Raw genomic sequence first — 26,508 nt, forward strand, 5'->3', positions numbered from 1 at the left:
CACGAGTTGTTGACACATGCGCTAGTGATGGTGGTGGTGTTGGTGATAATGTTGGGGGTGGTAGCGGTGGTGAAGGTGGAGGGGGTGGTAATGGCATCAGTGGTGTTAAGGTGGCGGTGGCGGTGGCAGCGGCAATGTGTGTGATGGTCATAAAAATGTGGTGGTAGTAGAGGTGGTGATGTGTTGGTGTCGGCGGTTATGGCAATGAGAACGTCATGCTGGTAATGGCCATGGGAAGGTAGTGGTGATGATGATGGTAGGTGACTCGTGGTTGGGTGATGGCAGCAGCGATGGTGAAGGCCATAAGTCTACTCAAACCATTAAGGAAACCAGAACTTACTAAGATCACGTAGTATTGCTAGCCAAACCATTAAGTTAGGTAGTTACAAGTGTATCAGCACCCTTATTTTATAGGACATAAGTCTGGATAGGACACCCTGCTGCATGTAGTAGCAACCGGAAAGTAGCATCATATGTCGGAGTGTCGGACATATAAAACTACACTAACAAAAACTTAAGCGAGCAAATAACAAGACATCCATGACTGGAAGCGAGACCAAGCCAGCTGACATGCTGCTTCATCCTCATCAGCCAATCCCATGCCCTTCCTCCTCTTCACAGCTTCTGGAGACCTATTCATGAACGCATGGGTATTGCCGGGATAAATGTGCACCTCGTAAGGGATTCCTGATGCTTTCAGCTTCTCCTCCAAAGACTTGGCAGCCTGAAAATCAAGATCAAAATATCAACATAAGTAATCCTTTGTTAGTACTCATTTTTAAGGATATAGTCCTCAAAGTAATTCAGAAATTTAATCATCGTAGCGGTAAAATCAGGTGTACAATCATCTTATGTGCTTAAGAATGCACGCGCCTTTGCATTGCCAACGGCACAAGCAATTGTACAAGTGATTCAAACGGTTCATGTTATGCATACCCCTATGCACATATTGCTTTGAGTATAGAAGCACTACTCAATATATTACCAATATCCAACTTTTGTGAATTTCTTCCCTTTCTAAATGGCTAAACAGCTGATACTATAAGGATTTGAAAGCACGAAGCTCGACAATAATTTCAGGGAAAGGTACTTAAAGAGGAAAAAGATCGCCCTTCATCATTTCAAAACTAATGCCATCTGACTATATCACATGGAATTAAGTAATGGATGAAGCACAAGGTCTACTTGCACATACAGAAATGAAAAATCAAGGGAAAGCCAGATTCCCTTATCACAACCTTATATCACAAGAGCTTCTTTTGAAGGGAAATGTCTAAACCACAAAGGATAAGTGCACTGAAATCACGGGACCATATCCCTGCATCACTTCTTGGAATGCAAAGATATGGGCCATTCATTACGTGGGTTTTCACATAGGTCTAACAAGGAGAAAATGAGGGTTCCAGAACATGAATGGCCAAAGATTATTGTGGTATCAACTATACAATGTTACGCTCACGTGCCCCCTAATACGCAGCCATTAGGCGTTAGCAACTCAGCTAAGGACAAAAAAAGCCTTATATAGAAGGTACCTAAGAGGCTAAAACTAATTAAGATGAAAGATGCAGACGAAAATTCAATACCGTCACGTCTGAAAAGCCAACGAAACTATCAAGCTCTCCAAAATGAGCCTGAACAGGAGCCTTAGCTTTGGCAGGGTCTGCAAGCTCTGATGACGGCACACCATAAAATGCAACAACAGCATCAACTTCAGGGACCAAAACAGAACTTGCAATTGAGAGAGCACCACCCATGCAAAATCCAGTAACACCCACCTATTTTAATTAAACAATAGGTTAATTTAGCAAATGAGTTTACTTTCTAAAATTCATATCATAACTGATTGATATCACCATAAATTTTACGGATGCGAAGGAGGACTGATTTAATAAACATGGCAGAATCTTACCATCTTTTGTGGATCATGGCATGCTAGTAAGAACTGCATTGAGTCAAAACAGTTTCTATGTATATACAAAGAGAAAGGTCAAGTTCAAATTTTAGTACCGACTAATTTTACATAACTGTTCTATAAGAAATACAGTGGCCTAACTGTTCTGTGGTGATTTCTCTTATAATACAACGTTAGGCATAAAACTTACCAGGGTAAGGTTTTGCCTTAAAACAAATCATACAAAAATGGCAATGCATCATTGACATAACTGAGAGATTATGTAATGTAATTTTGTTTCTTAACTGATGGGACAGTTTTTGCTTAAAATATCTGAATACATGTATTTTGCATCTTCGTAGTATCATATTTCCGCAACATATATACACCGTTAAACCAGACCAGCCCCAATTCATAGCTATTAAGACAATTGTGATAAAATTAAACTAGAAGCAAACCATGCCACACCTTCTTCGAACCATTTGCTTTCAGCCAATTAACAGAAGCTTTGATATCCTTTACAGCGCCTTGCCAATCAAGACCGTCCATCAAATGTTGAGCTTCTGCAACATCTAAACCAACCTTCCCCCGATACAAGCTACAAAAAAAGAAGCAATAAGATACTTAACATTCAAATATTGCAAATAATTCAACGAACACACATGATATTAGCGAAGGTTAACGTAAGCTCAAAGAATTTACTCTGGGATAAGTGCTTTGAATCCAGGAGCAAGTTGAGAAATCTTGACAGCATGGTTCTTAATTTCATAATCCACACCCCACCACTCTTGAAGCACAATAATCCCAGGAGCGCCGTCTTTGCCAACAACATATGCATCAAATGTCTGGTCATTAGATCACAGAAGAAGAACACATTAAAAATAAGGTTCAGAGGGAGTTACTACCAACCATTTGCATGAAGTTTGTTTAATTTTTTTGTATTCAATAGATTGTCGACACTAAATTAATCTAATCTAAACAGGGGATTCGAACTTGGATGTCACACTCTTCTAACCAGAGCATAAAGTTTGTTTCTTTCAATTACTCCGCCACAAAGAAATTCGAAAACTTGACACAAAGAGATCTCGATTCCTCCAAATACATTAAGGAAAAAAACCCAACTTTGTAATGGAACAAGGCACCAAATAAATTTCATAACTACGAATCAATTAGAGCATAACATGTAGATATGTGATGAATTTTTCCTTTACCAATCCAGCACTTGAAATGCCACTTAATACTACGGTCTACTTATATTCTTCTTCACTTGTGAGATAGAGTTTTTCGATTCTCGCCAAAGACGAATTTGAACTAAATTATTACTAGTCTATTATGAAGATAAACCCACTCTCTACTTTAGCGTAGATAATATGTTTGTTCCAAAAACAATAAAAAATAAAAAATAAAAAATCGAGCACTTGAAGTGTTTCTGTACCTATAGTTGATGGGGTGTTTTTTATTCCTAATTTACTCATGAAAACATCAAATTCCCATTTCCTATTAATCCAAATTGCCAAACAAAATTATCGCACAAAATCGGACGAAATTTAACAATAAAACTACTGAAGGGAGAGAAAAAAACAAAGGGAAACTCACGGTGTCGTCTCTTTGGATTTGGATTTTGTTGAAGGGGGCAGCAGAATCGGAGGCCATGGCGCGGAAGGAGGAGCGAGAAACGGCGGCGGGAGAGAGCGTCCGTGCGAGTGAGAAGGAAGTGGCGGCGGAGTTTGGGAGCGCTTTGGAGAAGAAGAAGGCTCGGGAAGCTGCTGATCGCAAACTACCAGCAGCGACAGTTGTCAGCATTCTGCTTCACCGACTGAGATTTATTTTTTAATTTTTGGGTCGTCAACTGAAACCGTCGGCATCGATGGTTTTGGTTGGGCTTTAAAAATTTCAGCAGTTTGGTACTTAGTCGCCGCGCGAAGCGATACCCTCAGCAAGTTTGTGGTCTTCACTGTTGGATGGAAGGAGACCGCACTTAAACGCTTTTTCGACGTCGTTTGATGTTTTGGATTATTATTTGGGCCAACCTGATTTCGTGGCCCATGACAAACGAAGAAGAAGAGGTACAAGGGGAAGGAGCCGCGTAGGGATGTTATTTTTTTAGGCACTAGCAAAGGCCACACGCTATGTGTGTTGAGAAATATATATTATATATTTTTCAAATTCTGTTTTTTAATTTTTTTTTATGAGAGAAGTTATTTGTTTTTAACTGGTTGGCAGGCATAAAAAAAAAAAAAGGGGCTGGCAGTTAGGAAAGAGAGAGAGAGGGGGTTGAGAGGTATTGATAAAGTGATATAGTTGTGAGGTTTAGAAAAAAAATAAGCAGTAAAAACTTGTTTGTACAAAATTACTTTAATGCCCATATTGTTTTCTTTTCTAATATCTTCTTTCGGTTCTGTATTAAAGGGTATAGTAGTAATTTTATTAGTTTTTGGTTGACAATCAGTGTTTTATTCATATGTAGTTTAGATATATTGAAAAGAAGACCAACTAGTAGTTTTCCATGGCAGTTCATTCTCTTGGTGGCTGGGAAGTTTTACAGAGACATTTCAGTCTCTTCCTGCCCACCACCTTGCGATTCACCCACGCTAAAGATCAAACCCAGGATGTGCCATTGACAGACCTGAAATTCATCTCTAACCACTAAGAACCCCATGGTGGTTGAATAGAGATGTTATTAACGTCACAAAATAGTCATTTTACATTAGTTTTTTAATATAAAAATAATAAAGAGAAAGAAATAAAGGATGGCTTGTTTTATTCACACCCCACGTTTTGTTGATTACACCCCACATACTTAATACACTACACATGTACTTTGTAAATCAAAATTTATTAACATTGTCATTCGGTGGGGTTAAATAGCCATACCTTCCACCAATCTTTTCTTTGATAACATTGTATTGTTCCTTCTATGTTCGAATATATATGAATTCACATGCACAACTATTCGGTGTTATATCGCTTTGTTCTTCTAGGTTGCACCTGCAACGTAAAAAAATGTATTGCTGGCGTTAAACTGACCAGTTTCCTTTTCTTCTTTCCAATTCCAAAATTTCTCTTATCAGAGAATCAAGTAAATTGAATGATGATGAAAAATAATCTTTTTCCATCAACGTTTTGTGCTTCTGGTGGTTAGGGTTTTGTTATATAATGAAGGAGGTGAGTAACTTTGAGATCTTGAAGAAAAACATCTTAGAATACATGTCTAAATTAACTTGGGGTGTATTTAGAAAATAATTTTCCTTTTTAAAATTTTATTAGGCCTAAATGGTAGGTATATAAGCCACTCAACAATAAACTTTTATATGTGATGTATTCAACAATATGTGGGGTGTTAATTAAAAAAAACCCATAAAAGATTATTCTATATATTTGAATCATTATTTGTAACATCTCTCTAATAGAAATGGAACCCACATGCATTGGCGGACCTTACTTCTATTAGAGAAATGATACAAGTAGGTAAGTGTAGTTTTACATTGGAAAGAAAACAAAAAATTAGTGTCTTTTCCAAGAAAAAGTCAAATTTTAACTATAAAATTTACATTTAACAATTTATGTGACACTTTGACATTTTTTTAAGTTTTGCTCTCCATCCTATATGTCAAATTACTTTTTTTTTTTTTGAACAAACCATATTATTTACATTAAGGGATGGGGGCGAGGTTAACCTCACAATGGATTATCAATAATGTGGTTCAAATTCACCTTTGGCGAGACTCGAACATAAGACCTTTTACTTACAGGTGAAGACTAATATCACTAGACCGTAGTAATAAGTGGCGTCAAATTACATTGTTATTTTAGAGAATTGTTATTAGCACTCCAAAAATCTCATTTGACACCCCAAACTTTCTATAATTAGAAAGAAAAATACACATGTAAGGAGTGTAGAATGAGATTTTTGAAGTGCTAATAGCAATTCCCTTATTTTGTCATAATATATATTTTTAAAAGAAAAAGTAATAAAAACAGTAAAATAATATTTAACAATCAATTAAAAATGATTTTATTTTGTATAATAAATATTTTTAGAACAAAAATAATATGAATAACGATGAAAAATATTTAACAATCATATTAAATATGATTAGGTCGATGTTAATTTTTGGTAGCAAAGATGATGGCTGTCAATCCTCATCATGCCAGATTAGAATTGACTTGTCGGTTGAAAAACCCTTGTTGTTGTCTATTTTGAATTTAAACTTTTTGATGTTAAACGTATTTACTCATACATTTTAGATCTCAAAGTCCGATTTCTTTGGATGTAGTTTGTATAACAAACAGAAGCAAAATGGAGACTGTCAATATGATAAAATGGAAGCACAATTTTTGGTGTGAGAAGAAGAAAATGAGATGGACGAAAGTCCATGCACATGAATTGGTGTTATGCCAAACTCATCACCCTAGTCTCTACTTCAACTCCTCCAACGCTTCCTCAAACACCCAAACCAAATTAAACAAATCCATACCCGCCTAATCACGAACAGTCCTCTCCTCCACAACCAAAACCCTGAACCCTCCGCTTCCAAATGGATGCCAACCCTCCTCTACAACACTTCGATCAGAGCCCATCTCGGTTTCCGCCAACCCCGCAAGACCCTCCTCCTCTTGATCCACATGCTTGCCCACTAAGCTCCTCCAAACAGCTACACCATCCCTCCGCTCATCAAAGCCGCTGCCGCCTCTTCCTCCTCCTCATCGCCCAGCCTGGGCTCCCCGCTTCATACCCAAGTCGTAAAATGCGGCGTTTTGCGCGACCCTTTTATACAGACCTCGTTTGTGAGCTTCTATGTCAAGCTTGGTAAATTGTGCGATGCGCGTAAGGTGTTTGAGGAAATTTCTGAACTGTGTGTTGCTGCACGCAATGCAATGATTAATGGGTTTGGGAAGAATGGGGATATGGTTTCCGCTAATATTCTCTTTGAAAGTATGCCGGCGAGGGACGTGGTTTCGTGGACAAGCGTTATCAACGGGTTCAGGAGAAATGGGTATTTTACTGAGGGAATTTGGTTTTTTAAGATGATGGTGAATTATGAAGATGAGATTGGTTGTTTTGTGAAGCCGAATGAAGCTACTTATGTTAGTGTTTTTTCTTTGTGTGCTAATTTAGATGGGTCGGGATCTATTTATTGGGGAAAGCAAATACATGGGCATGTTATTAGGAATACCATCGAATTGACTGCGTTTTTGGGGACTGTGTTGGTGGATCTTTACGGGAAGACTGGTTGTTTGACAAGCGTTGGATACTTGTTCAAGAAAATGGTAGTTAAAGAAGTTTGTACTTGGAATTCAATGATTTCAGCACTTTCTTTGAATGGTAGGGAGAGGGAGGATTTGGACTTGTTTGAAAAAATGAAGATGGAAAACTTGCAGCCTAATGAGGTCACATTTGTCACAGTTCTCACGGCTTGTGCTCGTGGAAAACCGGTGAAGTTTGGTTTGGAATTGTTTAGATCAATGTCCAATGATTTCGGGGTTGAGCCGATAATGGAACACCACGGGTGTGTGGTTGACCTCTTGGGCAGAGCAGGACTGTTTTGGGAGGCAACTGAAGTTATTAAGAGCATGCCCCGATGCCTCTGTGTTGGGAGCTATTTTAGGTTCTTGTAAGATCCATGGGACTGCTGAGCTGGGAAATGAAGTTGGGAAGAAACCGCTTGAATTGCAGCCACAACATTGCGGACGATATGTTGTTTTGTCGAACATTAATGCTGGGAAGGAGAGATTGGATCTTGCTGCTGCTGCTGCGAGGAAAGCAACGGTGGATGCCGGAATTCGAAAAATTCCAGCTTACAGTATGATTGATGTAAAATAGAATAAGGGAAACTGATCATTTCCGAAATTGCTAATTAGCTAAATATTTGTGTCTTAGCCATTTGAGGTTGTATACAAAATCGGAATTTTTCAGAATTTCCATTTTTACTTTCGATTCCAATATGATTTTAGAACAATTGGCACGAAGTGAACCATTATCATAACCTTTTCTTTTGAACGACTCCAGAAGAAATGACTTGCAATCTCCATCCCTTTTGTGTAATTTGTCACTTGATAGGGAGAGGTAGGACCTCTTTAGGTAGTCCTAGTTGTGGAGTCCCCACTTTCTAAAAAAGAATATTATCTACGTTGATGTAGTGTTTGAGACGTAAACTTTTTAAGTGCGCATGTGACACGCCTGATCCTGATATTCTCCCAAACATCAGGGTAGGTACGTGCTAGCCGACACCCGGAGGTGACGAAGCCATACTTACATGCATGAGACTAACAAATATAAATAGAAGTTATGAATTAAAATACAACGAATATGCAACGTAACTTAGGAACTTGTTCAGAACTTACAACTAACTAGAACACTAAAAAGAAATAATATAAAATTGAATGAGCAAAATGGGTCCTACACCGAGAGGACTCGAAGATGCCAATGTGGAAGTGCCTTGATGCCGGGATTGTACGTCTCGAATTTAAGTCCTGAGGGGGCGCAAAACAAACATGAGTGGACCAAGTTGATATATATATATATATATAATATTGAAACAATTATCAACATACTAACCCTCAAAGTTTTATGAAAACTCAATAGCATAATAAGTAATAGGTTTTCCGAAAGCTCTAGCATGCCATAAAACCTTCATAAAACATACATCATATAAAGTGTGCTAAGTAGTGGTATCATAGTCACCCGTAGTACTAACATCTCCCGGTTTCCTGGCCCGAAATTTCTTATTCTTCAATAGGATGTGACTATTCACGCAGAATGAGGGTTGCACAACCGTGCCGAATGACAACAAATCCGGAAGTCTTGACATCCAAATGATATGTCAAGACCGACACACTACTAGAGTACGATGTGATTCCTATGTATGCTCTGAACAAACCACGCTCTGACATCCAAATGATAGCGTCACACATTGATGGCTATCAGAAGTTTTTCTCTAAGCTGAATTCTTTTGATTCCATCCACACAATACCAACACAAAAGACATGTAGATTCAAGATTTGATTGTGTTCGTATTACAAGAGTTAGACATCAGTCCTTAAGTCATGTTCTCCAGTTGCCCAAAAGAATGAATGAATCAGATAAGAAGTCATCTGGTTCAGAAATCAAGTAATATGATAGAGGCGAAGGAAAGGAGACGGAGGACGTACAGAAATAAAGTATTTGAAATTATCCTAAAATATTGGACTCCCATATAGTAACTCTATGGCTGCCTTGTCACAAATTTTTATAATCATGGCCACGCAATCTGCGAGCAGTTTTTGAGTGCTCAATGGTGTTACTGTTCACTTGTTTTAATTTGAATAGACAACATAGTTGATATGTTATGGATGCATAGTATAAATTAATAAATAAAGATATCCATAAACGGTGGATATATGCTTTCATCACAATATTATTACAAAATAATCGTTTGCCACATACCCAGAAATATGCTTTCATCACAATATTATTAGAAAATAATCGTATGCCCCACACTCAGAAAAAAAGCAGCCCGCAGGAGTCACAAGCAAACTACCTATACCACTAGCATAAATATGTAGATGCCTGCCAATTGACATTGAGCCAGGCTGCTGAATCACCCTCATTACACGTTGCATAAACCTAGCTAGCCACAGAATTTTTTTTTCAAAATTTTCCAATGGATAACCTAAACTCACATTTTTCAAATGGACTGCCGCAGTTGATTTATAAATCAAGAGAAAAACGACCAAGCCATCCCCATCATTCCAAATCCAGGGCCATGAATGTTTTGGTATCATGAGTTTAATTTCATTTACATCTAATCATCCGCTCTATTTAATTTTAGGGCAATTAGCATGAATGATAATTTTTTTACATTTGGTTACAGTAATGATCATTTTTAATAATAACGACATATTGCTCATATATCGACGATACAATGATGACATAACGACACGTGATCATTTCTACAACCAAAATGCCAAAAAATGATCCTGATAATGGCCCTTAATTTTAACCAGTTCTTAATTAATTTATCACTAATATGTATCTCTTGTAGACTAGAGTCTCTGGGTTAATGACCAATGCACCCTTCATGCCGTACGTAGACTGATATGAAGACCCTTTTATGCGGGAACATGATGTGTTTATAGACGAAAAGTTATCTATGGTCTATCCCCACTAGTGATGCCAAAACTGGAGAAAGAAACCCTAGTATTGGTACTGGTAGTGGTAAATCAAATTAAATGTCTAAACCTAATGTATGAACTCAATGAAACCTAATGTATAAAATCAATGAATGCATGATCCTAGTTTTACTGTTTTTTGGCAGGAAAATTAGAAATGCTTATAGTACTTTTGGGAATTCAAAAGAATTCACCTAATCAGGTGGTGATGCCTTGCAAGGGGAGACAGAATATCGAAACATGTCTCGAAATCTATTGAGGCTGCACACCGAGTTGGAGATCGTGAGTACGAATATGGCACCAAGAAAGGTACATATTGATGAAATATTGTTTTGTATCAAGAAAATTTCATCACATCAGATGAGATTTAAAAAGTTAACATAGAAGTCAGTACTCCAAAGGTTAATTGCCGCAACGCGTCCAAGTTCCGAGTTTCATTTCATTTTTCATTCTCTATTTGTGTATTTGTTTTTCTCTTTGTTAATTCCTTTTCTTGCTTAGGTGGGATGGAGGAACGGATCAACAACAGAATATATCCTCACTTGGCCTTTCAATTCATAACAAAGGTTGGAAGTCAATTGTTTGCAACAGACCCACCAGTGTTTCTAGGATGTGTACCTACAGGTGGTCCTATTTCCATGACCCATCAGAAGAGATGGGCAACTGGCTTGCTTGAAATCCTGCTGAGTAAAAACTGTCCATATTTGGCACTCTATTTGCAGACCTCCAATTTAGGATATTCTTGGCTTACTTCTGGGTCGTTTCTTGGGGCCTACGTTGTAATTGCTGAACTGTGCTATGCTGCTCTGCCAGCTTATAGTATCATCACCAACACACATTTCTTGCCCCAGGTGGGAATATGATAGGGTACTCTAATAGCATCATGAGATTGTGACGAGTGTAGGGTGGATGTGTGTTAGTTAGAGGTTGTTACAGAATATTGGAGGATAGTTACTATAAGAAGAGCATTGTCATTGATAGTTGGGCATTTATGGAAATAGTAGTGGAATTCTGTTAGTCAATTCTCTCGGTGCAATCACGAAGACATGGAGCAAGGAACCTATCGTTGGTATTGAGCCAGTCGTTCCTCTCAATCCTTCGATATTGCATGACGCGGCAAGCTTCAAGGAAAAACATGGAAAATAGGGTTGCAAATCTGGAAACCAAGATGGACGAGTTCAAGAGCTCACAGGAGGAGATGAAGGTGACTCAATAACAGATCTTGATGCAGTTGTAGTCACTCGTGGCGCGCGGCAATGGCAGTTCTTTGGGTGAGTCGTTAGAGGCTACCCTTAGTGAGAATCTGGGTCAAGATCACATGCCATGCAACTTTAATTGTCTGGAAATAGGGTACAATAGTAATCAACAGAATCGTCAGCCATTCTTGAAACTGGATTTTCCAAGATTCAGCGATGACGATGATCCATTGGGGTAGATATATAAGGCTAAGCACTGCTTCGATTTCTTCAACATCGAAGATTCGAAGAAGGTGAAATTAGCTTCATTTCATATGGAAGGAGAGGCCCTACAATGGTTTCAATGGGCTCGATGCTTAAGAAATTATCCGAATTGGGAAGATTTCGTAGCAGTGTTTTGTCAAGAATTTGGGCCATCTGAGCTTGAAGACTTGGCAGAGAATCTGGTCAAATTAAGATAATTGGGAACTCTCAAAGACTATGTGCTAGATTTCAGGCAGTTGGCCAATTGAATGAGGGATATTAGTCCGACGCTACTCAAATCTTGCTTCATTGGTTGATTAAAGCCGGAGCTAGGACATGATGTGAAGTTACTAAAGCCCAAGAATGTTCTTGAAGCTGCATCTTTTGCTCACCAAATTGATGCTAAATTCACATATCTTAAGGTGAAAGCTAAACCCCTTTATCTACACTCTAATTTTTGATCTCCTTTACAAACTTTGAACATTATTGTGGTGGGTGAGAATCGTCCTAGGCCTTCTAGACGATTAACTCCTGAGGAAATCAATCATTGTAGAAAGAATGGTTTATGTTTCCATTGCAAAGATAAATTTGTTAAGGGACATACTTGTGAAAGAAAACAACTCATTTTGATTGATGAGCTAGATTCTGAGTTAGAGGATAGTGAGAATGTATAGATTGAGGAACCAGAAATAACTGCTTGCGCATTGTTTGGTACACCTGCACCACCAACAATCCAAACTATGAAGGTTTCTCGGTACATTAAAAATTATCCTGTGACTATCTTGATTAACTCAGGTAGTTTTCATAATTTTGTCGATGCAGGATTGGTGAAAAGATTGAAAGAGATCTTAGATAAGGGTCATGTCTTCAATGTTAAGATAGTTGATGGTAGGAAGATGGCTACTTAAGGCACATTGTCTTAGGTTCCCATTACTATCCATGAATTCAATTGTATCTCAGATTTATATGCACTCTCCTTGGGTGGATGTGATGTTGTCTTGGAAGTGCATTGGTTGAGAACTTTAGGGCCTATACTTTGTGATTTTGATAAGCTCTATATGCAGTTCACAAAAGGATCTCAAACCTTTTGTATTAATAACCCTGATTTTAGTGGAGAGCCAATTCAAGATATTTCTGCACTACAAATGCAGAAACTTCTGCAATTACAACAGTTACATGCTATTTTGGAAGAATATGCAGCTATTTTTTGCACCTCTACACCTTTACCTCCCCATAGAAGACATGATCATAGAATTCCCTTGTTGCATGTGAGTAAACCCCCTAATAGCAGACCATATCGATATGGTCTAATACAAAAGGCTGAAATTAAGAAGTGTGTGGTTGAGTTGTTAAAAGCTAGGTTCATACGAGTGAGTAATAGTCCTTACTCATATCTAGTAATTCTTGTAAGGAAGAAAGAGGGTTCTTGGCGTATGTGCATGGATTATAAAGGGTTGAATTGCATCACTGTGAATGATAAATTTCCTATATCCCTGATTGATGAGTTATTAGATGAACTGCATGGCGCACAATATTTCTCTAAACTGGATTTACGAGCTAGCTACCATCAGATTCGAATACATCCAGAAGATATTGAAAAAACTGCATTTCTAACACATGATGGGCATTATGAATTCACGGTGATGCCATTTGGTTTAACAAATGCTCCTGCAACTTTTTAGTGCCTTATGAATGAGATCCTTAGACCATATTTAAGAAAATTTATTCTAGTTTTCTTTGATGATATTTTGGTCTACAGCTCTATATGGCAGTTGCATTTAGAACATCTCAGAGTGGTCTTTGGTACATTGAAAGAGCATTGTTTATTTGTTAAGTAGTCTAAATGTGCTTTTGGGAAGTCTCAAGTGGAGTATTTGGGCCACATTGTGTTCAAACACGGAGTTTCTGCAGATCCCTTGAAGCTGGAGTCAATAGCATGGTGGCCAGTTCCTAAGTCTGTGAAGGAACTAAGAGGATTTTTGGGTCTTACTGGATAATACAAGAAATTTATCCCTCACTTTGGAAGAATACTTAGTCCGTTTTCTGTCTTGACTAAGAAGGATGGGTTTAAATGCACCCCAGAAGCTTAAATGCACCCCAGAAGCTTCTGAGGCTTTTCTCACTTTAAAGAAGGCAATGTTGTCTCCACATGTGCTTGCCTTACCATATTTCAGCAAACCCTTTGTCATTGAGATAGATGCTTCTGGACATGGCATTGGTGTAGTTCTTCAGCAAGAAGGTAGGCCAATTGCTTTCACGAGTAAATCCCTTTGTCCCATAAATCAAACATTGTCAGCGTATGAGAGAGAAACGTTGGCAATCCTTCATGTAGTTCACAAATGACAATCTTATTTAGTTGGCAACCATTTTATTATTCAAACTGATCATCACAGTTTGAAGTATTTCTTGCAAGGTCAAGAACACACTCTATTTCAACAGAAATGGGTGACCAAACTCTTAGGATTTGACTATGAAATCCAGTACAAGCAATGGTTCAACAATCAAGTAGCTGATGCCTTTTCTAGATCAACATTGACAACTATTGATTCCTACGTGCATGCTTTGCATGAGGGCAAGTTACAAGCTATTTCCTATCCATACTCTAAGTGGATGGATGATCTCAGGCGAGATTTAGAGAAGAACCATTGGGATCGGTGGAGGGTAGTAATATACCTATTGCTGATTTGAAGTTCAAGGTTGATAATGGTCTTTTCAGGTATAAGAGTCGAATTATGCTGAATCCTACTAGTGCTTAGAGAGAAATAATAATTCTTGGAGGACCATACTACTCCCATTGCAGGTCATGAGGGGTTTTTGAAAACTTACAAAAGCATACCTCGATGCTTCTATTAGGAAGGAATGAAGAAGTTTATTAAGGAGTTGGTAGCGAGTTGCCCTACTTGTCAACAAAACAAATATGAGACCTTGGCACCTTTGGGGTTGTTACATCCTCTCCCTATTCCTATAGAGGTTTGGACTGATATTCCTATGGACTTTATTGTAAGTCTTCCTCCTTGCAAAGGCAAATCTATCGTTTGAGTTGTGGTTGATAGACTCTCTAAGTATGCCCATTTCAAAGCTTTAAGTGACCTTTGTTCTGCATCCATGGTCGCGCAGCTCTTTGTTGACAATATTTTTAAATTAAATTTGGATGCCTCAGTCAATAACAAGTGATCAAGATCTTGTGATATCCTGCCCCCAAAATTAGTATTTATTTTATTTTTGACGTATTACGGAGATTTAATTGAAACTAGTTAGTTAATTCTCTGATTTCGAGAAAAGTGAAGTGAAGGGTATTTCTGCCATTTTAAATTTTACTCGACGTTTTTGGTCAACTATTGAGTTGGTTAGATAGAACTTGATTCCACGAGCTCGTAGGTGCAAATGGATCTTAAGTCCGAGTTAGAATAGATAAATTATGAGCCACGAAAGTTAAAAGACCTTTTAGACATGTGAACTCACTATTAGTACTAAGTCTCTATAATTAGTCAGCCAAAATGGGTAAGTTTCCATTTTGGGAAACCTGACCCAAATAACCCAGAAAACCCACCTAATTAACCCCCGCGATCGATGATTTTCCGATGCTGATGCCGGTTAACTCCGGCTGTATTTTTTGACGCCACCACCACCATCTTGAAGCTTTCACTCCCCTCTACAAAACCCAACCAAGAACCACCTTGATAAACCACCGTATGTGGCGGTACGAGGCCACAAAACCGAACGAAAACCAACAGTGCACCGGCCATCCTTTTCATTTTTCCGGTGAATCGGCAAAGCGATGGCCGATGCCACCACTTGGAACTTGTAGCCCATCATCCTAGGATTAAATTCCGACTAGCCTTGACCCCTTTGGACAACCGTAGGTGGAGAATCGACGCCGGGAAGCTTTAGGCACCCGCCAACTTTATCGAAAAAAAATTGACCATCTTCCGTCTACTTTTGGACTTCGTGGCAGGTATAAAACTTGTTCCTCTTATTGACCTCTATCTTTTTGTAAATTTTGGTAGACTTTGGAGTTAGTCGAAAAAGTGGGTTTTCGATCGCCGGAAACCATCACGCTTGGTGACGGGTGGGTAAAAGTGAAAATTTATGAATTTTGGACAGTGAGATGTTCTCAATGTCCAGAGCCCATATCTAAAGTCCGTTCATTGAATTCAATACGATGGTTCGATTATTCAATTTTTCGGATAATTGTACCGTCGTGCGATTTTTGTAATTGACGACAATCTGACCATTGGATCATTGTGCAATTTTGTGACCATCCTAGTTATTAATTTTTGGACCTTTGAGAACTTACGGATAGGGAATCCGATGTGCGGATCTTCCAGATTGAATAGCCTTAGATTGTTGACCTTAGTGGACCTACTTTATCGATAATTGATGTTCTAGTCAATGTGCTCTACTCTTGAATGTCGCTTATCTTTAGTATGTTGTTGAGGCTTGATGGATCTTAGTTGGCTCATCTCGATAACATGTCGTTCCCGGTTGACGTGAGTTTCGATTTACGTGCAAATGGCACTTGGCCTCATTTTACGTGTCGGTCTTGTTAAGTTTCCTAAGTGGGGTTTTGTTTGTTGTATTAGGTTCCTTGGAAGTGGAGTTGGTGAATCTAGAAGTGCAAATAACCCAGATGAGTGACTTTAATATTATGTGATATGGTTATTACCGTGAAGTTCCTTGTTATATACTATGTGGATATAACATGGATTTACAAATGATTTTATGGAAATGTGTGCTACTATGCTATGTTTACTTGATGGTGCTATCGAAAATACATACATACATACATACATACATATATATATATATGCTATGCTTGAAATGATTGTGATATGTGAGGGCTAGTAGAGGATTGCTAACCCAGTACATGGGGTAATGTGGGATAAAATCGGAATCTACACCATGTAGCAGTGGTATATGGATGGTCCTGCTTGGTTAATCCGCAATGGGCGGTGGGATCGTGCTTGGTTAATCCGCGATGGGCGATCCTTATTACTTAGGTATGGCCATACATACATATTTAGAGGTGTTTATGCTTGGTTAATCCGCGATGGGTGATCACCATTTATAGTATTCGTATGAATGACTCTGCTAGGTTAATTTGCTATAGGGGGTCACTACCTACATAATGTTCTCAGGAGTGGGTCTGCTTGGTTAATCTGCAATAGGGGACCATATCTTGATCGGTTGCCTATTGTAGGCTTCGATCGAATTGTGTCTATCTATAGCCCTAAACTAGTATCCATTACATATATGAAATATGAGATTGAAGGCCTGTGTGGATTAATCTAGAAAGTGACGATTGTATGAAATAGTTTGCATGATGGTGTTGCCTAAAAAGAGAATGGTTTCAGATGTAACTCATTCTTACTCGTAATTAAGAGATGCAATGAGGAAAAATATACCAATCTCATTCCTACACGTGATTGTATTATTGGTGGTGTGTCATTCCTACACAACTTCAGGTTGTGTGATGACTGAATGTTATCTCGATAGACGTGTGGTAAGATTCACAATTGAATAACCATTCCTATACGTAATAATGAAGCGTATGGTGGTTATATTATGAAATATGTGGCAATTGGACCCTTATGATTACTCGAAAATGATGAAAGGCGAGTCGGAGTCACAATCTGAAGAGAATGACAGAATAATATTGAGGGTGGATACGGTATACAGAAGAAATGTCCTGTGTGGACGTAATGCTACTTTGACATTTAATCATTTGATGCTATTTATTTTCACATATGTTGTATTATTGTCACTCACATGAGTTTCACAGCTTATTCGGGTTTTGCTTTGCCCAGTGCGCCATTCCCACGGCATAGGGTTATTGTGCAAAGTAATTGGTAGCGGTTAGAGGAAAAGATTTCAGGTGGTGTAGTTGTGAAGGCAGTGTACTTGAGAGTAGGTATTGCCACCCGTTGTTGCAAGTTATTCCACTGAAACTCTGATGTATATTATATGTATAAGTCTTAGTGACTCTATGTATTCTATATTGTACTGCTACTGCCCCTCCATTGAGCATCGATTTCGGGCGTATCTCAGGATCGGGGCGTGATAGATCCAGTCTTCTTAAGCAAGTTTTGGAAGGAATTCTTTCATTTGCAAGACTCATCTCTTTGTTATAGCTTGGGTTATCATCCTCAATCTGATGGCCAGACATAAGTGGTTAATCGCTGCCTTAAGACATATTTGAGATGTTTATGTTGCTCGTAACCAAAAAAATGAGCTTTATGGCTCCCTTGGGCTGAATGGTCTTATAATACCAGTTTCCACTCAGCTATAAAGATGACACCTTATGAGATTGTGTATGGTCAAGTGCCACCAACAATTCAAGCTTATGAGGTTGGTATTACTAAGGTAGATTCAGTGGATCAGTCTTTGAAAGATAGGGATAGAATGTTGACATTACTGAAAAGCAATCTTGCACTTACTCAAGGAAGAATGAAGGTACAAGCGGATAAACACAGGTCTGAGTGAGTTTTCAATGTTGATGATTGGATTTACTTGAGGTTAGTACCATACCAGCATGCATCATTAGCCTCTCATCCATTCCGCAAACTCCAACCAATATTTTATGGACCATTTCAAGTTCTAGATAAGGTGGGATCTGTAGCTTACAAGTTGCAGTTACCTGAGCATTGTAAGCTGCATCCAGTCTTTCATGTATCTTGCTTAAAGAAGCAGTTGGGAGCACATGTTCAAGCTATTGTGAATTTGCATATCATCACAGATGCAGGAATACTTCAGGATGCACCATTGGCCATTTTGGATCGCAGAATGATCAAGAAGAACAACACTGCAGTAACTGAGGTGCTAGTGCAATGGCAGAACCAGTTGAAAGAAGACACCACTTGGGAACATTATTAGGAATTGAAGATCAAGTTTCCAGAAATGGTGCACATGTGATGGTTAATTGGCTCACTGTTTTTTCTATCATTACTTTACAATTGATGTTGTATTTCTATTGTTGTTCAGTGCCACTTATGTTTCCAGCGGGGTTGGTATTGATAGGATACTATAATAGCATCATGAGATTGTGACAAGTGTAGGGTGGATGTGAGTTAGTTAGAGGTTGTTAGAGAATATTGGAGGATAGTTACTATAAGAAGAGCATTGTAATTGATAATTGGGCAGTTATGGAAATAGTAGTGGAATTATGTTAGTCAATTCTCTTGGTGCAATCACGAAGACGTGGAGCAAGGAACCTATCAGAATATATATATATATATATATATATGTGTGTGTGTGTGTGTGTGTGCGCGCGCGCGCGCGCGCACCACATCCTTTGAATATTTTACGCTTCATGCAAGTTAAGTATTTACTCATCGGGTCGTTATTGCTTTTGCTAAAATGGTGGCAATGCTTCATTTGTTTATACATCAAGAAAATCTATATATATTGCTACATTATTTGGTGAACGAATTTGATGATGTCAGTGTCATCGTTGTTCAAGAGTTTCTACACTTTTTAACCGCTTTAGATCCAGGCCATGAACCAACCTACTATATACCAATTGCTCTCTTTGTCCTTTACCATATTTACACTTTACTGGAGCATCTTTGAACCAGTCTATTGATTCGAGCATGGTGGAATAACCAAAGAACGGGAAGGATAACTACAATGAGTGCTTGGTTATTTGGATTTATTGGTGTCATACTTAAACTCTTAGGTATAACTGAGACAGTCTAAGTTACAACAGATCAGTCTAGTTCAAGTGATGAAGGCTCTGAAGACACTGAAGCTGGCAGATTCGCATTTGACAAGTCTCCCATTTTCGTGCCTCCCATAACTATTTTGGTTGTGCAGTTAACCATGCTTGCTACTGCTTTGTTGAGCATGCGGCGGCCAGCTCAAAACGAGTTAGAGTGTTAGGCCAATTAGAGGTTATAAGTGGTAAGTGGTTGGTGCTACGCCTTAGGCCATTTCTGAAAGGGTTGTTTGGTACTAGGAAGTATGGAATTCCCCTATCCACCATTTTTTTTTTTTTTTGGTTCCCCTATCCACCATATCTAAGTATGTTGGTTTCATGCTACTGTTCTACACCTTATGTAGAAATTAGAGTGATGCTCCTAAGCTCACTTACAGCGTTAACCATTAATGCAAATGGGTCTCACAGCTCATCAATCGCAAAATGCGCATAACCGGAAATTGTTGCTAGACTGCTCACAAAAATTAATATGATGGTAGTACTACCCTAGCGTTCACCATCGAAGACCAAAATATTCTAGGCTTTGGTATCTATTTTTGTAAAGTGCATGATATATTTTCAACTTGGTAAAACATCCTTTAGAAGATATATGATATCACAATGATCACATGCTTCTAGTGTGCTATATAATTAAGTATTCCCAAGTGATTATCACTGGGACTAGTGCGGAGCCACACGAGGAAGAGATTCTCTTGCAACCATTTCATAATTTTAATGGCGTCATTGAACAAATCAATGTTTGTAATGTGTTAAACAAGTGAATCATCCATCCATAAAAAGATAGCCACGTGATGAAATGTTGCAAAAGAGAACCTCGTCACATGAGGACAAGGATAAACCTGGCCCCTCTTGCAGTGTTTCAATAGTTTTGAGCTATGATGATTAATATTTGTTCAAATTTAATGTGGTAAATTTTTTAATTTTATTTTTATAATACTTGCATTTCCTCTTGAGAGAATGAGCTCATTTCACCACTTGCAAAAAATGTAGCCGTAAAAGAAAGTTTGTAATAAGAACCATTCAATTTCTTAGTCTTCATTAGAAGATCATCTCTAAAAAAAAACATGCTAATCGGAGTTATCCAAATGTATCAACTAATTCATTTAGGCTTACTTATCCCTGGAGGTAGTTTGGTTCTACGGATCGTTAACAGAAGATGCCTAACCGGGCTGAAGATTTCATGCGACGGGATCGAATTCAATCTTATACATGCCAGAGCCACCAGGATTTGTGCGCAATGCACTCTCAAGTTCACTTGTTTTGTTGACCCAAAGGAAAAGATCGGTCACAGGCCTCCCTGAAATTTTGTTCAGCAAATATACTCCCATAATTGCCACCCTTAATGCTAAACTCCAGTTCAGGCAGTGCTTGGCCTACACATGGCTGCTAATATGGGCCCTACACTGCATTCCTGGGGCTATGCTTGTTGGAATATGATTATGATAACATAATTTTCACAATATGTGTAATCATGTGTTAAGGTATACTATAACATTGATGTACTAATATATTTATGATTGTAGTGAAATAAGTTAATTAATTAATAAAAGAAATAATATAATTATTTATTTAATTAATTAATTAATTCTAAAAGAATATAAACAGTTGTATTTCAACATAAAAAGTTAATTATAACTTCCCGTGAAGAATACAACTCCTCCAGAAAGGTTATATCCATCTCTATATATTTGTCAAATCCCCTTCTGTCATATTCATTCAATTCCATACTCACTTTCTGTTCATATCCTTCACATCATATTGTGATCAATGGTCTAAGCAACATCCGTTTCCGATCATATGAACTACCCAATTTCCACCAATACTATGCTCTTCTCCCAGCTTATTGCATCATTATCAACTCAGGTTTCTTGCCAAAGGTACTATTAATTAGGAGGAGTAGCAACAAAACGTGGTTTATTTTAAGATTAGAAACATTTCTAGTCTAAAATTTAGGTTATTATGTTCTCTTAAAATGGCTTCTTTTGAATTTTGATTCGGATACAGTCTTGGTCGTATTTGTCTAATAGGCGTTCGCGTGGTAGGGTTTCAATCCCTTAATGCACTTATAACATCCAGTTAGGTTAAAACGACCAAAACCAGTAACGTATTAAACATAAATTTTCAATTCTCCAAGGTGTGTTTTGGATGATTAATAATTAAGCAAGCATAAATTTGAATGTCCAATATGCAGGTGGAAGAGCCAGTTCTCATAATGTTTGCTGCTGTGTTTCTTCTTAGAAACATAGCCACACTGTGTTTCTACCTTCGCTCAGGCCAATCAATCACTGAAATTTCTGAGAATGGGTTTCACAGGAAAAATATCTTCAGCAACTTCTTTGTTACTTGTACTCGTAACTTTTCTTTTCAAGCTTTTAGGAATATCCCTGGTCACATATGAAGTCACACAGAAAGACCAGCCTGCCCATTCTTGTGACTACGATGAAGCGAATGCTCGTAGGTTCACATTTGATGAATCTCCAATGTTTGCGCCAGCCACAGCCCTATTGTTTCTGCAATTGACAGCGCTGGTTCTGAGCTTGTTTGGGATGCAACCACTGGCTATGGTTCTCAAGGCACAGGACTTGGGGAAATAATGTGCAGTATTTTGGTGGTGAATGCTTTTGGCCATTTGTCAAAGGACTGTTTGGGAAGGGAAAATATGGAATTGTCCACTATATTCAAGTCAGCTATCTTGGCCTTGCTTTTCATATTGTATTCCCTTATCCTCTAAGAGCTAGATAAGCTTGGCTTTTGCTATATTTTTATCTTCCTTGGAGTAAGAGCTAGCTTATTGAACAAAAAAGATTGGCCTATTGAGGCAGATGATAAACCTGTTGGAAGTTCAAATAAAAACATGATGTCAATATTTGTGAGCTGCTTGATGTCAATGTTTGTGTGCTGCTTGATGTCAATGCTTGTGTGCTGCCAGCTGCTTTTCTCTCATGCAGCTGCACCTGCCAAAATGGAGGTTTCCGATGATTGCAACCAGTAAAGTTGCTGCAATGTGTGGTTGTGTGAAAAGTCTAAAGTTACTGCAAAGTGAGTGTGAAAGGATGTAAAGACTTTGAACACTTTTATTTTGTTAGGTATGTGTTAGTCTTTGTTTGTTTTAAACAATAGTTGTTGAATATGACCTTTGTATGGATAGCATTAGAAAGTCTTTATAAAATCTCTATAAAAGAGATATTTATGTATGTTTGATATTCATTCCATCCACAAGGAATAAAAGTGTTATCACTGAAGCTTGCTCTTCCTATTTTTTTTTCTTTTGTCCAATTTTATTGAGAGTGAAAGTGAGAGGTGTGATAGAGTTAGTAAACTTATCACTCATATATTTTGGTATTGAGTTAGTAAACTTTGAATACCAACAAAACCAGTAAGAATTTATGGTATGTTTACTTTAATAATGGATTGGTTATCAAGTAATCAAATATATGGCATTACCAGTTGTTTATGATCATTGATCATACCCAATCGACCAATCATTCATATCTCGTGGTAATTATACAGACTACTCTAACCTATAGTTTACACTGCCCTTTTTATGAAAGCAAATCTAATCATACCTTTTTTTTTTTTTGCGCTAATCAAATTTTACAAATACTTCTTGTTTGCTACGCACCTGTTTGGGGTGGGCTTCTCTACTAACCCCGAGACTGAAAGCATGCTTATTATGATCTCACCATAAAGTGTAACAGATCTCTCACCCTCTTAATTTATCCTTTATATGCAGATAATTACTTTAAATTCTGTTTAATTATATAATACGCTGCAAGGCTTGACCATAAAATATGCTACAACATCTAGCCACTTAATTAATTAAAGGTTTTTTAGTCGAAATGGTTTGCATAATACATAATTTTGGTCATTGAGATTGAAATTCAATAGAAATGGTATCTGAAATTGTCTACCATCCATTCATTGGTCATTTTGTTAAAAAAATCTGTTAAGTTGGGGGTATTTTTAGCCAAAATAGTCATTGAGATTTGCATAACACATAACTTTGGTCTCTGAAATTTGCATAACACATAACTTCGGTCCCTGAGATTGTCCATCATCCATCATTTTGGTCATTTCGTTAAAAAGCTCAGGAACCATTTAACAGAGTTTTTTAATGGTAGGACCCAAATAATGAATGATGGACAATCTTAGAGACCACTTCTATTAATTTCCAATATGAGGGACCAAAGTTATATGTTATGCAAATCTCAGAGACCATTTTAACTAAAAAACCTTAATTAAATCACTGTGATTTTCTTCATGAAAAAATTTCACGATGTCATATCAGATGAACAATGTATTTGGACTAAACCAATATCTGTTTCAAGCATACGTACAATTTAAACTTGAAAAGTACCAATAAGAATGGGGACGCAACCATGTGTGGATGTACTGTACAGTCTGTACTGCACATGAACAATTCAATCAGAGAGTGTACATGTAAACAAACTTAAAAGGCGGAACAAAGGAAAAAAAAAAAAAAAGAGGAGACTTTTAGAAGACGAATAATTTCTAATTTCTAATTTGCATAGTCTAATCAGGCAATTTTCAAGACAAAACGGTAAACTCTTATGACAATTAAGGGTATGATGAACAAATTTAATTAGGAGGCGAATAATTTCTAACTTTAATTTGGTAATTTTTGCAACTTATTACTACGGTCTAGTGATATTTCTTTTCACTTATAAGTGAGAAGTTTTAGTTTGATTCTCGCCAAAAGAGAATTTGAACCACATTATTGCTAGCCCATTGTGATGCTATTGACCATAAAAACTACCAAGCCTACGTGGCACATAGGCCGAGTAATTAATAAGCTAACTACGTCCTTCAGTTGTGTGTGGGGCGTGCCAACTCGCCGGCCGAGTTTGGCTAGGGAGTAAAATATGTTGATGTGGCGTTAGGCACTCTGCTGACTTCTTGATCTTACGACTGCGACCAAGGAAGGAACACGTCTCGGCCTTCGGGTTCTAGAGCCTGAAGACAAGGCTGCTAGTTTTGAGAAGTTCAATATCAAATTCGGCTTTCAATGTGTTGAATGTTGTAACCTGGTAACATCTCACTTCGCCGAGAAGCCTGATGAGATGACCTCTACCAACAAGGACTCGAAAATCCTTGTCGACCGAGACTTGGATAGGTAATCAGTCGGCCGAGAAGCAGTGCTGTTTATCCAAACTGAAGGTGCTCATTGATCGGCTGATTCTACGACTCCAATGCTGTTTATCTAAACCGAAGATGTCGTCGGTTGCCTTCACAGTGCTGTTTATCCAAACTGAAGATGTGTTGGCGGAAAAAGAAAATAAAAATCTCTAGGTTGTTGAGAGGTTTCGCGTAGAGCGAGAGTTTGCGCATGGCAGTTTGTCTATTGAATTGGAGGGGCTTTAATGATGCATGCGACTCTGTATTTATAGTGGTTGTCTTTTGCTTGGCACGACCTGATAGCTTTGTAGAGTCCAATTGCCACTCTAACTTTGTAGAACATCACTTGCTACGTTGACTGTGAACTTGTGTACAATCACCATAGCCGTCCAATATCTCCAAGATATGATAAAGGCTATCTCCTGATTCTCCTTGAAAAGATAAATATATCTTTCCACATGCGTAACCTGACCAACTAAATGCATCCTATTCCAACTGAATCTTTTCTTTCTCCACTATGTTGGTCTAGGTGCAACCATGCATGCATAATAAATTGCATTTTATTTGCAACATAACCTGATCACTTAAGAGACCATTTTTTTTTATCAAAAATCATCTAACATACCTCATGACAAGATAGGAGTATGTGCCATTTGTCCTTCATGACTATCTGTGACTTTTCAGAATAATAAAACCTAGGCTTATCACATCATCACCAAAAGCCAAGCCTATCTAGGCTTTTTCATGATCTATTTATGCATGCATGATAACCTTCTATCGCGTCACGTAACTATTTGCTTAGCCATCATGACCACATCAGTGCTAAGAGTCCCAATCCAAGCTGCTCTTCACATAGTGCACTACTAACAAATCCAAAGTAATTTGGACCGTTCTGCTTGCTTCTGAGTTGGGGCTATGATTTGTATCCCATTTATTTTGTACAAGAAAATCAAGATGATTTATCAAAAGATAATTATTGTGATTAAAAACCATAACATTATCTCAGAACAAAATTATCTTAACTTTCTTATCCGACGGTCTAGAATCATGCTTACTCAACAGCCTCGATTGCACGGGCCGATGGTGTAATTTTGGGTCTAAACCGATGCTAAGCCCACTTCTCTACCTCTTTAATGTAGACAATTTTTAAGCCAAAACAATAAAATCTTATGGCAATTAAGGACATCTCCAACCGAAGGCGGGTCAGAGGGCTCGTTTTAGCCCTCTGGCCCTCCAAGAAATTAATATTTTGATGAACAGTGCATGACCATATTTCTTACGTTCTCCAACCGAGGGGCAAAGGGCCAAACATAGCCCTGTCACCAAAAAACATCTCCAACCCAAGGCCAAGGGGCCATAGGGCCAAATATAAAAAAATTTAAATCCAACAGCTAGCTGACGTTAGCTAGCCATTGGATTTGATTTTTTTTTTTTTTGTATTTTTTTTTTTGCTATAAATAGGGTGGATATTGGACTATAAATACCGTGGGTTTCCGGGCATGATAGGGTCATTAGACTACATGCATTGGAATTGGAAGAACTGTCCCATCGGATGGCAAGGAGGCGTTAGTGAAAGGTCGAGAAAGCCAACTGTTGTGTTAGAGGCGGTTGCCTCGTATAACACATGGATCTGGCACGTTGGAGTCTCTGGATCCCAAAATGACATTACAGTTCTTGGGCGTTCACCCCTCTTCAATAACCTGACGGACGGTAAATCACCTCAACTTGACTATTACATCAACGGACGTCAGTACAATATGGAGTATTACATGGTAGATGGCATTTACCCAAAGCGGGGTGACACTTGTCCAACCAATTCCAAACCCTGCGAATGATGCTGAAAAGTGGTTTACCTTACAACAAGAGGCATACTGAAAAGATGTTGAGAGAACTTCCGGTATTCTACAAGCACGGTGGAAGATCATCAAGGAACCGGCAAGAGGGTGGAGTCGAGAAAATTTGGACTCCATCATGATGTCTTGCATCATATTACACAACATGATTGTGGAGGATGAGCGAGATGGGTATATTGATGGAGAGTCTGATGACGACCAAGAGGATCCAAATAGGTTAATAAGGGCTCATGCAAAAATATATGATGGTCCTAATATGCCTTTGAATCCAAGAACTTGTAGTATCTCTTTAAATGAGTACATGAGGCGCTATAGGGATGATAT

At 38.2% G+C, this 26,508-nt stretch overlaps 3 protein-coding genes and 1 pseudogene across 3 annotated transcripts; 3 read left to right on the plus strand and 1 right to left on the minus strand.

Moving 5' to 3' along the window:
• Positions 1–336: 336 nt before the first annotated feature.
• On the minus strand, positions 337–3,844 carry LOC137707846 (uncharacterized). The gene is made up of 5 exons (XM_068446774.2): positions 3,488–3,844; positions 2,594–2,736; positions 2,360–2,489; positions 1,584–1,775; positions 337–724 (listed from the first exon to the last, which is right to left on the minus strand). The coding sequence occupies exons 1-5, from the start codon at positions 3,692–3,694 to the stop codon at positions 515–517; spliced, it is 882 nt and encodes a 293-aa protein (XP_068302875.2). The 5' UTR covers positions 3,695–3,844; the 3' UTR covers positions 337–514.
• A 2,245-nt stretch (positions 3,845–6,089) lies between these two features.
• LOC137749277 (putative pentatricopeptide repeat-containing protein At1g10330 pseudogene) lies at positions 6,090–7,810 on the plus strand (annotated as a pseudogene).
• A 9,962-nt stretch (positions 7,811–17,772) lies between these two features.
• Positions 17,773–18,354, plus strand: LOC148689334 (uncharacterized). Its single transcript, XM_088688439.1, has 2 exons — positions 17,773–17,934; positions 18,013–18,354. Exons 1-2 carry the CDS (start codon positions 17,773–17,775, stop codon positions 18,352–18,354), a joined length of 504 nt encoding a protein of 167 aa, XP_088544565.1.
• A 7,476-nt stretch (positions 18,355–25,830) lies between these two features.
• On the plus strand, positions 25,831–26,166 carry LOC148689335 (uncharacterized). The gene has a single exon (XM_088688440.1). The coding sequence runs from the start codon at positions 25,831–25,833 to the stop codon at positions 26,164–26,166; it is 336 nt and encodes a 111-aa protein (XP_088544566.1).
• Positions 26,167–26,508: the final 342 nt, after the last annotated feature.

Source organism: Pyrus communis, chromosome 17 (assembly GCF_041283825.1).
Source record: "Pyrus communis isolate YQ-2024b chromosome 17, ASM4128382v1, whole genome shotgun sequence".
In the NCBI taxonomy this organism is placed as follows: domain Eukaryota; kingdom Viridiplantae; phylum Streptophyta; class Magnoliopsida; order Rosales; family Rosaceae; genus Pyrus; species Pyrus communis.

What these genes read in the sequence shown, in the direction of transcription:
- LOC137707846 (XM_068446774.2), bottom strand. Translation starts at nt 3,694, where the DNA reads ATGCTGACAACTGTCGCTGCTGGTAGTTTGCGATCAGCAGCTTCCCGA. An exon ending in AAGCAAATGGTTCGAAGAAG is followed by an intron (nt 1,776 to 2,359) that starts GTGTGGCATGGT and finishes TAATTAAAATAG; the next exon opens with GTGGGTGTTACTGGATTTTG. An exon ending in TTGGCTTTTCAGACGTGACG is followed by an intron (nt 725 to 1,583) that starts GTATTGAATTTT and finishes CTTGATTTTCAG; the next exon opens with GCTGCCAAGTCTTTGGAGGA.
- LOC148689334 (XM_088688439.1), top strand. Translation starts at nt 17,773, where the DNA reads ATGACACCTTATGAGATTGTGTATGGTCAAGTGCCACCAACAATTCAA. An exon ending in TTACTCAAGGAAGAATGAAG is followed by an intron (nt 17,935 to 18,012) that starts GTACAAGCGGAT and finishes GTACCATACCAG; the next exon opens with CATGCATCATTAGCCTCTCA.
- LOC148689335 (XM_088688440.1), top strand. Translation starts at nt 25,831, where the DNA reads ATGATAGGGTCATTAGACTACATGCATTGGAATTGGAAGAACTGTCCC.